General features: G+C 36.7%; 2 protein-coding genes across 7 annotated transcripts in view; both read right to left on the bottom strand.

Annotated features, from left to right (window-relative positions):
• LOC139121214 (anoctamin-8-like) overlaps nucleotides 1-1,961 on the bottom strand; it is a 37,891-nt gene extending 35,930 nt beyond the window's left edge. The window contains exon 1 of one of the 4 annotated variants that reach the window (XM_070685915.1): nucleotides 1,766-1,961. In XM_070685915.1, the coding sequence (XP_070542016.1) occupies nucleotides 1,766-1,838 (73 nt within the window). In that variant the 5' untranslated portion in view covers nucleotides 1,839-1,961. Of the gene's footprint in view, nucleotides 1-1,160; nucleotides 1,622-1,765 lie in introns of those variants that run through there. The other 3 variants (XM_070685917.1, XM_070685918.1, XM_070685916.1) reach the window with 3 other exon arrangements.
• Nucleotides 1,962-4,583: 2,622 nt separating this feature from the next.
• LOC139121218 (FAST kinase domain-containing protein 5, mitochondrial-like) lies at nucleotides 4,584-14,614 on the bottom strand. Of its 3 annotated transcripts, none has more exons than XM_070685923.1 (8): nucleotides 14,523-14,614; nucleotides 12,450-12,545; nucleotides 10,550-12,026; nucleotides 9,582-9,676; nucleotides 7,291-7,450; nucleotides 6,434-6,656; nucleotides 5,933-6,047; nucleotides 4,584-5,811 (listed from the first exon to the last, which is right to left on the bottom strand). In XM_070685923.1, exons 2-8 carry the CDS (start codon nucleotides 12,459-12,461, stop codon nucleotides 5,704-5,706), a joined length of 2,190 nt encoding a protein of 729 aa, XP_070542024.1. In that variant the 5' UTR covers nucleotides 12,462-12,545; nucleotides 14,523-14,614; the 3' UTR covers nucleotides 4,584-5,703. The 3 variants fall into 3 exon arrangements, with proteins under 3 accessions (XP_070542024.1, XP_070542023.1, XP_070542025.1); XM_070685922.1 differs by having other exon boundaries at nucleotides 14,424-14,550; XM_070685924.1 differs by lacking the exon at nucleotides 14,523-14,614 and adding an exon at nucleotides 14,468-14,481.
• Nucleotides 14,615-14,672: the final 58 nt, after the last annotated feature.

Genomic DNA, 14,672 nt, shown 5'->3' on the forward strand with positions numbered 1-14,672 from the left:
TAAGAACTGCAGACCTCCTGGCCAATTTAATCCATGGTAGCAATGATTAACACACTGAGCAAATATCTCAGAAAAATCAACGTTGCTGCGGATGGATTTCAGTTACCTGTCCACTATATTGATACTGCCTATCCTATTATGCATTATACATCAATACTCATTACTGATGACATCCAATTATTAGATCATACCATGGACAATAGTAGCTTCTACTTTCTATGATTTCACCCAGGCACCAAGCCGTACGGTGAATGTCATCACGATGCAAATCACTGAAGTACTATCCATGGGAGTACAAATCATAAAAGTACAAAATTGGATTCTTAAGAATTCATTGGTAGATTTATCCAACCGAACATGAGGATCTTGTATACAATGCTAAATATCGTCACCAAACAGTTTCAGTGCCAGTATAGATATTCCATACTCACCAGCCAAAGAGATTATGTCATTGCATATGAAGCTAACCTCATATTTTCTCTCTGTGGACGCTCACACATACCAGCATGAATGAAAATTTTTAATTTCGTAACCTTCAGTTTCACTCTGTTACACATATCATTTGCTTTGCAAAACATGTAGCCATCTTAATTTTAAATTATATATGTATGTGTAACCTTATATATATATATATATATTATATATATATATATATATATATATAATGCATCTATGGAGTGGCAAGTTTTTAAGGTAAAGGAACATTTTTATGCGAATTGCATCATGAATATTAATTTCATTCTAGGTGATCAGTTTCAGTGGCTGACTGGCAATGCATTGACTTGAAGGCAAAATCGAAAATATTTTACAAATTTTAAAAATAAATTTCAGCTGTAATTTCATGTATTAAAAATAATGTTGCACTAAAAACACCTCATTATATTTGTTTTTCCCTGAAATTCATAAAAGTCTAATTGAAGGCAATTCTGTTGGAACTGATAAACTAACTTTTAAGATGAAAGCATTTAATTATAAATACCAAAGTTGTGACAAGACTTGGAAACAACATTCAACACACCTGTACATACATTGTTACCTACATTGAATTACAACGCTGGAAATATTGTAATTACTGACATACGTTGCACATTTGACGACACAGGGTTGGTGTTTATTTTAGGTAAATGATACATGCAAGGTGACGGGAAAAAAACGCTTACCAAACACGACACTTTCCATGGTTTAACAGGGTACTGGTGTCAGGGACGGAACTGTGATCGCGTTAAACAGGACGCGCTGTACGGGTATCTACGTGGATGGCTATGGATGCGGTTAGTACAACAACACGATGAGGAATGCGAGAGTTTGGGGGTTGTGATGGATATGGTGGAATACGATCACAAAACTGTCACGTAACTTCAGGTCAAAATGACAACACTGTGAAATACAAAACACACAAAAAAACACCAAACAACACTAATGGATACCCGTTAGTTGATCGGAAATGTGTTCATCAACTGCTCTCCAAAAGTCCATGGGGTGATGTCGAGTACGACTTTTTCGCAACGGATTGGATTCACTCTCCGATGGCTATCTCATCGTTCAACGCATCCAATAATATACCGGACTAGGAACAGTAAAAATAATTGAAGGGTCCTCTCGGTGGCATCTGCCGAGTTATGCCCGATTTAGAATCAATATTGAATATATAGCGGGTCCCTCGAAGTCCGAATAAACTGTTTCATCGGACTATTCTATTTTCTATGCGGGGTGAAAAAATGAAAGAGATATCGATCGGTCACCAAAATATCATGAAGGGTCTTACTTAACGGTTTTCTGACGATGCACTTATCCGAGCTGGTTTCAGGGTCTGTATGTTCAAGTTTGCTCTCGTCCATAGTGATGGATGGCTTCAGTAAGTGAAAACATCTCGAAGACTGCAATATGAAACCATATTTGTTATATCGATGACAAATGACAGTCTATTCGGGCGCCGCCATTTCCCCCTCAACGCGCGTAAGCTTATGCAAATGTATCAGGATTGTGCAAATACTACGTTCAGACATCGACACTGATCGTCTTCATTTTGTGTAGAGGGCGGGCTTGTAATTGCCTTCAAAAATCCCCTTTTCTATGAGTCTACATGTTACTAATGTACCACAGCACTCCATCGTCAGCTGTACGCTCACTATCATGATCGACAAATACCAGAAATCGACTATTTGAAAATGGCTGCCGCATCGCATGTAAGGGCAATAAAAAGAAATTATCATCACTCAAAGAATCATATTGACTTTCCCGGACAGACTGCAGCTCAAGAATATTCGATTCTTTTTGCAATTAAAACTGCAAATGAGTACACTTTTACTTGTCACTTGAACGTATTCAAAATTTTGATGTTAATTTTAACTTTGCATGGCCATTAATAACATGCAATACTTATTTTCCTAACATATTTGACATTGAAATTTTCCATTACGCAGCATATAAAAGAAACATTTAAGCTTAATTTATGAACATGAATTTTTTTTCCATTTCATGGCTTTTCCTATTTTGACCATTGCTAACAATCATTAACCTTACTCCCGTTAGTTGTTTGATTCATGTCACTTCATTTTACATCGCCATTCCATTTCAATATGCCCTGTATCAGACGATTCTTTCTAATCATATTTTCTGGTAAACCTACGTACAAGATCAAATGTATTCAGACCTTGTTTTATAGGTATTAAAACAATGAAGCAAAGTGCAGTGAGTTTTAGTAAATTACCTCTTTTTTCTTAAAAATCATACATTCATTTCTCTGAGTGAGGACTTTAATATATTTTCTCATTCATGTTTGCAATTAGTTGACTTGTGATTGTTATATGAACTATGTAGATTTCGATTTTTCGGCTATTGCTCCATCGATTCTGCCATCGTAAATTTAACACCGACATTGTGTAACAATATCGATACCAAGATTATGAAAAAAAAATTGATGAATAGTGATAGGAAATGAGATATGGACTTGAACATTTTCAAAAACTGATAACGATTTTCTCAGAAGAAGCTTCCCCTTTTTTTAACAAAAATTTTGATAGGCTTGACATGTTGGCAGAATAACTGGCACTAAAAAAGGTGCTTGTCCCCAACTTATACTGCGTTAGGGACTGGTCAGTTTCTTCGGCCTGGGGGGCGGTGGATTATTTTTTGCCGACGTCAAAAAGTGGCTGACCCCCCCATTCCAAATTTGAAAACAGGGTGACCCCCCATTCCAAATTTCGAAAACAGGGTGACCCCCCCGACAACTGTAAAATAAAAGGTGGACACAAATTTATATATATATATATATATATATATATATATATATATATATATATATATATATATATATATTATATTTTACATACATTTATATTTTAACAGTCATTCTGTTTTAAAGAAATTGTTGACAAGTATACGTCATTTATATTTTAACAGTCATTCTGTGTTTTAAAGAAATTGTTGACATGTCAGTTGTAAGATAGGAATTTCAAAGTGTCAATCTGAAAGTTTGAATACAGTATATTTTGAATGAGCTGTGAATGTATTTCACACTTTCTGTGCTTTAACCAGATGTCCTGAACTGTTGTACAGAAATGGATGTCAATCATTAATATCAAAGAGGAAAAAGCAGTAAATCAAAAATTTTGATGGGTGTTAAGACTTGCCAGCCATCCAATTAAATCTCCTGAGGAGCCATAGAGAGGCATTTTAGCCAAATCTGATGTGTGCAGTGTCTGAGATGACCTTTCCTTGTAACATTGAAACCATAAAAGCACAGCTAATAATGACAAAAACTGCCTTTTAACTGTTATTTTGGTCATAAAAAAGCATCATTCTACAGAAAACCTGAGACACAAAGGAAAAAAGTTGCATCAATGAGAACAAGAGACTCGTCATTTTTCTATCTCTAAAATAAGTCACTGTATCAAATATAGATTGTGAAATATTTGTGCATGTTGCTTTCTCATACTGAATTCTCAAAAGTGTCACGAATTTGTCTTGCTTATCATATGAAATGCAGATTTCATAACGGTACACTTTCACTTAGCAAACATCAAGATATCTATGGCATATATCTCTGATTTATTAAAGTATGGCGCCCGAAAGGGCGCGGAGAAAAATATGAAACATCCTGATATCTCTGATATATATGTCTTGTATATTAAAGTCATGCACAGGAAGGGTGTGCTGGAAATGTCTGATATATTAAAGTAATGCGCTCAAAGAGCACGCTGAAAAATACTAAACATACAGATATCTCTGATATATGTATGCCTCATATGTTAAAGTTTGGCGTGCTGAAAAATATGTCTGATTATTAACGCGCCGAACAATGCAACTGAATGATGAAATTTGAGGCTGACACGATGCATTTTAGGCAATGATGAGCCTGTGTCGAAATTCAAAAACACACTGACCCCCTATTGGGCATTTCAAAAACATGGTGACCGCCAGTATTACCAAAGTCAAAACAGGGTGACCCCCCCCCCCCCCCGCCGAAGAAACTGACCAGTCCCTTAGATGTGAAAGTTCATGTTGAAGAGCGCCCTCTAGTGTCTAAAATACCAAATGGGTTTTCAAAATGCAGATCACGGTTTCACAGAAACTACCACACGGTCAGACAAGTCGTTTGTCTCGGTTTCAACAAAGATCATGAACTGAATCTCTCATTCAAACGTCTTCTATCTGTTCCTATGTAATCTCTTATTTTTTATTTTTTACTCAGGCATTGCAGATATCTGACAATGCTTACAGAATCACACCAATCTGAGTCTGTTGATTCATTCACTCCACTTTTACAGCAATAAAAAACATGACAGATATTTTGTTGGCATCTAATTTAAAAGATTGGAATGACACTTTTATGTCATTTTATTCAATTTCAAACTCAGCAACCACAAATAGATGATACTGCATATTATAGTGTGTATCTAAGTAGGCATCAATCATTGGATTGTGTGTATAATGACTCCTGACGAAAACATCACAAACAACAGATTTTGCCATTGTGGTGGTAAGAACTTGTAATACTCCATGATTGTATGAATATAATGTCGATAACATATTTATCTTGTAAATACGATGAAAAGGCAAATTTTCATCAGGTAAATTCAAGAATGGAAATGTCATTAAGAACGATTTATGTAAAGTTATGAAAATTCACAAATACATCTTAGGTAAAAAGGCTAGTGAGCCGAGATTGAGTTTGCCCTGACATACCTGCAGTCAGAATCATTGACAACAGAGTGTGGACATTACAAAACATACACTTGTTGTAAATTAGTGTAAAAGTCAGGGTGGTTAATAAAAATGTGTGCATGAAATACATCTTTGTGAAAGTTTTGCGATCTATGATCATACCATAAGTTGGTATTCTCAGATTCAAAAAATTAACACCATGGAAGAAATAGATAGCTGAATGAATGAATGAATGAATGGATGGATGGATGGATGAATGAATGAATAAATGAATGAATGAATGAATGAGGGACTCTTGTATGCTGTCTCTGTCACTGCCAAGTCACACAGTTTCACATGAAACGGTTTCCCTGATATGTGCTTGATATCATAATTCTTAACAAAAATATTTTGGAAAGTAAAACTGCCGACACACTCTGGTAACATATATGTATTAGCATTCTGGATGTTTCATCAGAAAGTTACCATACTATAAAATGCATATCAGACAGCAGTAGGTAGAATGTATTTTAAAATCAAACGTTTCAGTACTTGGTTCTAGTGATTTGCTGGTTCTTCTGTTGCTTGTATTATCTTATTCCGCAGCCATTTTTCACATTCTTCCACTCCGTTTTCTTTCACTTCAAACCATTCATAGTGTGGAATCTGCAGAGCAAAGGTCATACACAAAGGTTCAACTTTTTAAATATCTAATGAACACACATGGTGGGTACATCACATTCAAATTATTTTGCCATGATTAAATGTGCTGTGGTCTCAAACTCACTTCAACAATCCTGTAACCAAGACGACGTAACTGTCTTCGCTTCATCACTTGAAGTCCGAGCAGATCTGTACTATTGTATCTATGGTGACTTCGGCTGCTGACTAAAACAGCTAATCTGTGATAAATTATGCATAAAATAGGCAAGTTGAATAAGTAGCACGTAAATATGTGATGGCATCTATAATTGGATGTACATGCTTGTAGACTAACAGAATGAAATACAATCTGGTTATATATGAATTTCACTTTTTATTTCTATGATGTTTCATTTTTCAACAACTGATATGTCTCGTAGACATAAATAGTGAAGTTTGTGTATAACCAGATTGTGTTTCATTGGGTTATTTTGTAGCATCTCTAGAAGATAACGCCGAGGAAAGATTCCAACAAAGAATTTTATTAAAAGGGTTATATTTGAATAGGTGACAATTAATTAGTTTTAGGAACAACCTTCTTGTTGCACTCAATGTTAGAACTTCCACATTTAGTTCTTATACTTACTTAACAGGACTGCTACCCTCAGGTCTTGCCTTTAGCCTTAGCCCTTTATGAGGTCTTGACCTTTGACCCATCAGTTCGCCCAGCAAATCAGAATTTAATTGAAGTGCATAACCTGGTACAACCAAACCACCCCTCTTCCCTCGTGGACTGTCCCTACTGTTGATGCTGTTCACTTTTTTCTTCGGTACCAAGTCGCCTTGTTCATCAAACTGTATTTCTATATCTGAAAGACAAGGTCATGTTTTCTTTAGTATTGTCATCGTTTGAGCTGAACTTCTGAACCTTGCAGAATGTTATAATCACAGATCAGAAAGAGATACATTTGATTTCAACAAGTTGAAGGCAAAAAATGACAGGTTTGTTCTCATCCAAGGTGTCTTTCAAAGTTGATGCCGCACTCATTTGTTTCACTTTCTAATGTTTTTCTTGGAGCCTACAAGATCTGTCTAAACCAAAATGCAAACAACAGACCCGAACAGTCTGAATACAGTAGTAATTCTGACACACATCCAGATGATGATGCCAAGTTCAATGCACAGTTTAATATGGACATGAAGTCCATATACATGTAATCTGAAAGACATCAGTATTTTCCTCTGGGCATAAAGGACGCTTGACAAGGTATGCATTTTTGAAAGACAAATCCTTTCTTTTTTAGCCAATCAAAATTTCTTTTCAAAATTTAAATCTTTTAATGGGACAATAACTGTCCACACGAATTTTCCACCCGCTTTTTGAAGTAATCATGTAGTTCAATGAAACAGCTAAATGTATATGCGTAATTGATTCAATAGTTAGGAATTGACTGTCTAAAATAATTATCAGGAAATTGGAAATGAAAAGATTACAGTGCTTACCTAACGATTTGAAATGTGGTAAAATGAAATCACATCGATAGTATTTATCAGAGCCGAGCACTCTGGGAAGTAATGCAACTACTTCTTGGATTTCTTGTCGATGTTTCATCTCATGATGAATGCTACCAAACGTCTCCTTAGGGAGTCTTCTAATGAAATCCTGATGGAAAATGGAATTGTTATTTAAGAGTGTTTGGTGAATGAGATAGATAGAGCTCACAGTGACAATGGATGAAGCAAAGCGGACGTCTGACATTATCAAATAAATCAATTAGATTCATCATCAGAATAAACTTTGGAGTAATTTGTAATAATTAAACTAGCGCAATTTGTAATAAAATTTGGAGTAATTTGTAATAACAATCACTGCAGTGATTTGTAATAAAAGTTGGAGTAAATTGTAATAAACCTTTTTTGTGTCCGTGTCCGTGACATTCTCGAGTTTCATGACCCTCCTTTGATGTTCAGTAACAAGTGTTGTTTAAATGATCAAGTTCTTTGGTATATTTTGCACTAAAGTTAAAGTATAGCGTAGACATTGCTTGAAAATTAAATCTGATACTTTGAGGTGAGCATTATATACATGTATGCATGCATGTATGTATGTATGTATGCATGCATACGTGCATACATGCATGCATGCATACATACATACATACATACATACATACATACATACATACGTATGCGTGTTATATTCCAAGACTTTTGTTTGGTGTCTGACATTATTGAAAGGCATAGTCTGGTTTAATGAAGATGTTGGGAAGAAAATCCAAAGACCTACGTTCTCTAGTACTGCTTTCAATTGAATATACTTTAGAGCTTTTGAACTTTTAGTAATTGGTCATTAATATTAGTTTTAGAGGCTTGTTTTGTTTCTGGAATTTGAACATATAAAAACGCAAAATTTAGAAAATATGTACTTGAACCTAAACCCATACTCTTTCTTGTATCGGCGACATACGCGGTAGGTGTAATTTGGCAATGTTTCCGGTGGAAAATATCCTATAACTTTACCCTTCGAAAGATTTTGAACAAAATTTCGATACCTTGCAGAACTTTGGAAAGTCTTCCATCATTATCACTCTTAAAGAATGCTAGAGTTATAAGCCTGGGAAGGAGCCAAACTTTTGCCGTTTGTCGTGAAATTTGGCTACTATCGTGCTAGGATACAACATAACCAATAAACTCCTTGATTCATTCGGACAAAACATTAGTGTGCTATAGCCCCGCATATAAGTATTCAAAAGTTTATCTCTTGTTTAGTATATTTGAAGAAATAATACAGTGAGGCTATTGACCGAACCCTAATGATGTAGTCAATCTGAAGCTGGGTTAGGTTTAGGTAGGCTGTCTCCAGTAAGTTACTTACGAATGTAATTAAAGTAGTTGATCATGCCATTGTCATTGCTTCAGACTGGTGTCAATTCAATTTTATTGAAAACGCTTAAACAGTGCTTGTTGATGACCCAGTTCTTAGGGAAGGATAGCACGGAGCCCCCTACGATTGCTAGATAGATAGAAGGCTGTCTGTTACCTACGGGGTTACCTGAATACCCATCTATTCCTTTTACATGTTAAAACTTTGCTAAAACATAATTAAAAGAAAACATGTTTGCTCGAAATAAAAGGATATGTAATCAGCGTCTGCTCACTGACTAGTATCACCATTCAAATTTGAGATTGGTTCATCAAAAAAGCCTAATTACAATTTACTCCAAATTTTATTACAAATCACTGCAGTGATTGTTACTACAAATTACTCCAAATTTTAATTACAAATTGCGCTAGTTCAATTATTACAAATTACTCCAAAGTTTATTACAATTTACTGCAGTATTACAAATTACGAAAGTATTACAAATTACTGCTCTACAGTAATGTACATAAACCAAGAAAATGCTGAAATGCTATAAAAGCTAGAAATTACACAGTAATGATGAGAAAGGACCCCTGGGAAGAGCCAGAAAGACCTCTTATCTCATTGTCCAAAGCACAGTATATCAAAGCTCTTTGAATCTTCAGATGTAACCATATGTGGTGAAATATATACTGTGGTATCAGTTGGTTTCTTGTCATCATGAGAGAATAGTTTACCAAATCCACAGAACATTATAGAAATCTCATCTATTTTGCAAAAAAGCCAAGCAAATGATACTTTGATCAATGATTATGACGCCTCTATGTTGCAAATTTAATACAGGTAACATCTGGAGTAATCTTCATATGAAACCAATTGTGAGCAACAGAGAAACTTACAAGTAATTGACAAATGGACAAATTTCTCTTACCTTAGGGAGTCTACTTCCAGAATATTCTGGACATTCTATTCCAACACTTGAATCCAACACAAACAATTCCCGACTCACTTCCAAGCCACACCTCTCTACAAGCAAAATATGGCATACAGCTGTTCATTCATATGAACTAGACAAAACACATTCCTGTGGGGTTATCCTTTGGTGAAGTGTCAAAGGAAGTCTCAAGAGTCTAAATCAAGGTTCATTCTGAGCTAATTTTAGTAACGATCTTAGGTCTTTATAATCTCTAATGTAAGCCATTGCATTAAAATAATAAAAAGCAAGCTGTGAATAAGTATTGCGAATAATGGCAAGGTATGAAACAAAGTTCTAGCTTCCTTTTCAGCTTTCTAACTCCCCATTTCTGTACTCACCTCAAATATTTGAAATTCTCATCTCAAAACTTCTCGCAAATATAATTATCACAAACTGTAGAAGTAGCTGCAATAATAGTAGCCTGAAAGGTCACACTGCCTACAAATCTCCACTAATGCCTCACGCAAATTTAAAAATAGGCTTATACCTCGGGCAAATTTACAAATAGGCTCATTCAGCTACCATTTTGCAACTGCGTGGCAGAATGGTGGGTCAGTTTGAATTTACTACCTGATCAAGTCTTTAAACTTTCATTTTCCAGCCAAAAAGAGTGAAGTCATCCATTTGGTTTGGCTATCACGATTTCAAAACAATAGCAGAATAAGCCTATGTTGCAATTATACAAGGTAAGTGGAGAGCCGCTGTCTATGCGACCCTACATGTACACTGCAGATCTGCAGTGAGAAATTGCCGTGGTACATACACAGTGCGAATTGTAGCTGTGAGGGTGAATATGAAAGTCAACATGGATGCGCATCAAACAACCCCTTAGGCTACTGTAGATGATATATCAGCATCTTTTCAAATTTTATTTGCAAATGTCAAAATTTTAGAAAAAAAAAGAAATCATAAAAACACCACACCTGCAATGATTTGTTGAAATTCAGGATTCAAGGCATGGTTGATAAGATCATGGTGATATCTATTGATGTACGCCAGAGATAATAAACTTGAAATCAGATGCTCCGGGTGATCTTCAAAGTCCCTTAGTTGTAAATGTATGTGCTTCACCATGGTAGAAAAGAATTCATCAGCATTTGACGGTTGGTAGTTGAGTGAACAGAAAGTCCAGAGATATTTGGCGATGTCTTTGCAGCGACAGTTGTGGATCTTTGCCACAGCGTTTGCAGCAATCGCATCCAGGAGTGGTCTGTTCAAGAGGTGCAGCGTTGCATAGGTCAGGCCAATGTGCATCGCTGCCACCGCCGTCATTTTGTATATTTTGGGAGTGACTACGGCAGCGATGCCTTCAAAGAGTTTCCTGTGCTGAAAGTGGGAATGTCTGTAGACTTTTAAAATGCTGACCAAAGTAAACTGATCGACCTGGCGTAAGTTCTGGCTGACAACATCACCAAATTTCTGAAGTATAGTACTACTTGATATCGAGAATTTCGACTTGAAGAATCCGAGGCAAATGGCAGCTATCTCTTTGACAGTGAAGTCCTCAAGGTGCCTCAACATCGCATTCTCTAATTTATTCATAAGACTCGGAACAGATGAACGATGCTCCCCGATGATGTAAAGAAGCTGGACAAGCTGGTGTTTTGTCAAATCCCTCCACTTGATCTCCATTTGTTCAAGTAGCATGTCATTATAGTATGGAACACTGCGGCCGATGAGGCGCCATGCATCGGACACAAGAAGTTGAGTATTCGTATTCCATGTCTTCATTCTTTTTAAACACTCTCCTTCAAGTTTCATGAAGATGGGATGTCGTCGAGAGAGTTGCAATGTTGTCATGGCCACCAGCAAATCCACAAGCTGCTGTGTGCTGAACTGATGGCTGTACTCAATAACATACTCACATGCTATATCAAATCTCTTATCCTTCACAAGGGTCAGCAATTGATCTTTGTGTAAGTGACTCAAAAGGACGAATCCATCGACAATTTCAGCCGGTGTCATATTGTCTTTCATAATGCTGACATTACCCAGGAAGTTCATGGATTTTAAGGAGTTCTGTTTGTCCAACCTGTTCAAATTACTTGATACCACATGACTCTGGTACTTTTCAGATTCTGAGTAAAAGGCACGAGGCGCAGCTTTGGAATCAAACCCATCGTTTTTACTCTCTGGTTCAAATAACTCATCTAAAGATATGCTGATCTTTGGCGTTGGGTGTAAATATGTCTTGGCAGAGAAAGTACCATGTCTCTCTTTGTTGTTAGAACTACTGCTATTGGAAGTTTCAGTTTGTGATTTCTGGGAAATACGACAACTCACGGAATAGTATCTTAAACACGGCATTCGTTGTAGCTCATGACGCCACAAGGGTCTTACTAGAAATACCTTTGAAATCCGTGCTACTGGCAACATGGCTGGCTTCTTGTTTGTTGACAGCTGTGGAAAAATAGACACCAATGTGAGACTCATTAACACTCTATAAAATTCAAAGTTTTGAACATGTGAGGGCAGTGTTTAAAAGCCTAAATTACAAAATGTTTCAAGCATCCTGTTTACGTTTTACACACAGCAGTCAGTAAAACGGAGTGTAAAATAAACAGGCTGATTTTACAATTTCACTTTATGTTTTTCATAGTATTAGTCATTATTGAGGTAAAGATCAACACGATATGCTCTAACTTCTATTCAAAAAATTATTTTACAAAAATATCAAAGAGGAATCCTACATGATTACAACAGGACTATCCAATGGGATTGCAATAGAATTTTTACAAGATTAAAAAGACATAAATGGTGGGTTTCTAATATCATTCTGATTTCGTTTAATAAAGATAATATTTTGTGATTACTAAACATTACCTTTTTTATCATAAATCCTGTGTTTCCATTGATCAGTATGTATGCAATGTTATGTCACTTCTGTAATCTGTATTTGTTACACTCCTTGTTTATGTCCTGTTAAGGATAATAAATAATAATTATGTTCAAACTTAATTAACACCACCTTCTACATGTATCCACGAGGAGTCTGATTGAATTCCTGTCGGACCTGGTCTAGTAGATTTCCCATGGAATATTTTCAGAGTTAAAACAAATCAATATACAGTCAATCAATAAATCAATCGATGCCATACACCAGTATCCCCAGATAAACTAACAGCAAATATAACAAAGCAGCAGCCAGATTTACAATGTTACACCGTAGACTACTGTCTATGGTTACACAACCACAGACTTAGAGACACCATAGAGGAGATTTCTCAAAGGGAGCTATTTAACAACCTGAGTGGGTTAGAGGAATGACAGGGAAGTCACTCAGACAATGACAAACAAACTTGGGAGCTACGCAAGTTTGCGCATCAGGCGGGAATGCCTGTTTGGTCTTCATTTCAGAGATGCGCACATGTAGATATTTTCAGGTAACACTTACACTGATACGCAGATAAGAATGGACAGTGAAATTGATCTAAATGTTGCCACACTTGTGTAATTGGTTTGTAAAGTTGTTCCAAAACTTGCCTCAGAAGTTGCACTGACTTGTTATAACTGCGGTGAATATCAAAGAGCTTTTATGGACCCATAATAAACACACACCAGGGAGTATTCTTTTCAGCGCACTTCACATACACAGACTCATATTACATTCCTTATATACCGCTCCTTTGAGTTACATTGTATCACAGCCAAGTCAGAGTCTAGTTGTCATTAGACTCTTGTTGCCTTTGCATTGTATGAAATTCTTTGGCAAAAAAATCATGATCTACAGGAAAAGAGGTGTACATATGCCAGAAGTAGTAAGTTAGAAAGTGTTGAAATGTACCGGGATAGAAAGTCAGGAAATATTTACCCTACACACACAAACACTAATCAGTGTTATTTATTGCTTTATCTCAACAATTACAGCGGAAGCCTACTGTGAAACAACACTATCATCTGTCTGTTGTTTGCGGCAACTCAACTAAAGTTGCCGATCCTGTAGTAAATTTTGAAACAACTTTACAAACCAATTACACAAGTGTGATAACATTTAGATCAATTTCACTGTCCATTCTTATCTGCATACGACAGTAATTTACTTCATAGCTGCCAAAGCATTCTGTAGTTTTACTGTCTGTGGTACCACGGTTACTTTACTCCACTAGAGTAACCGTGACTGTCTAGGTAGCTGTGACTAAATTAAAAGACTTGGCAGTCTCAGAAAATGAGAGACAAATATTGTATGATAATCTAGTTTTGAAATGATGGATGTAAACGTAAGCGTAACAATTGCACTGCCTTGATGCCTGACTAGTTTGAATCATGGAGGTACCAGAAGATCCATGTTTGAATCAACTGGACTGGAGAAGCCTACATGCTCCTCCGAGTCTCTCCATGGAAGTCATTTTATAATTCCTACCTCCATGGTCTCCTCATCATGGTTTCAATGAAGAAATGAGGAATGAATACACTACAGTACATTTACTTCATTTCCCATCTAATGCAAAACAAAAATCTGCCCGACCCGGGCTTAGGTCTAGCTTACAACTAGTGTAGCCTTGCTGTTGTTTCGTATCCCACAACTTTAACGGACAAAGCACAAAATCGCCGTGGTTTTGGGGCTGGCTGAGCTGTGGGTCCATAGCTGTGGTGTTTTCAAGACGGGATTTCTGCCTTTTATAAGCCGGTTTAGATTGTTACGTTTTTGACCAGCCCGTAAAAGGCAAAAATCCCGAAAACACCACAGCTATGGACCCACAGCTGGGGGGGGGGGGGGGGGGGGTGCTGGCGTTGTGGCTACAAAACTGCAACTCTGCTTACGTTTACGTGTGGCCATGTGGAGGGAAATATACCTACCGCATAAATATATATATAGTTTTTTCATGACATCATAGACTAACCCGAGATATTCAGCATAAATATATATATAGTTTTTTCATGACATCATAGACTAACCCGAGATATTCAGCCACAAAAACTGTGTTTTCGGTCTCTCCCCGGTCTCTGGCCTGCGCCCAGCCTGTTCTGAGTCAGCGCATATACCTTGTTGATGACCTATAAACTTCAACCTCCTTGCCACCTCACGAAATGGAAGGACGCCACCAT

The sequence above is a fragment of the Ptychodera flava genome, chromosome 21 (assembly GCF_041260155.1).
Source record: "Ptychodera flava strain L36383 chromosome 21, AS_Pfla_20210202, whole genome shotgun sequence".
Taxonomy (NCBI): Eukaryota; Metazoa; Hemichordata; class Enteropneusta; family Ptychoderidae; genus Ptychodera; species Ptychodera flava.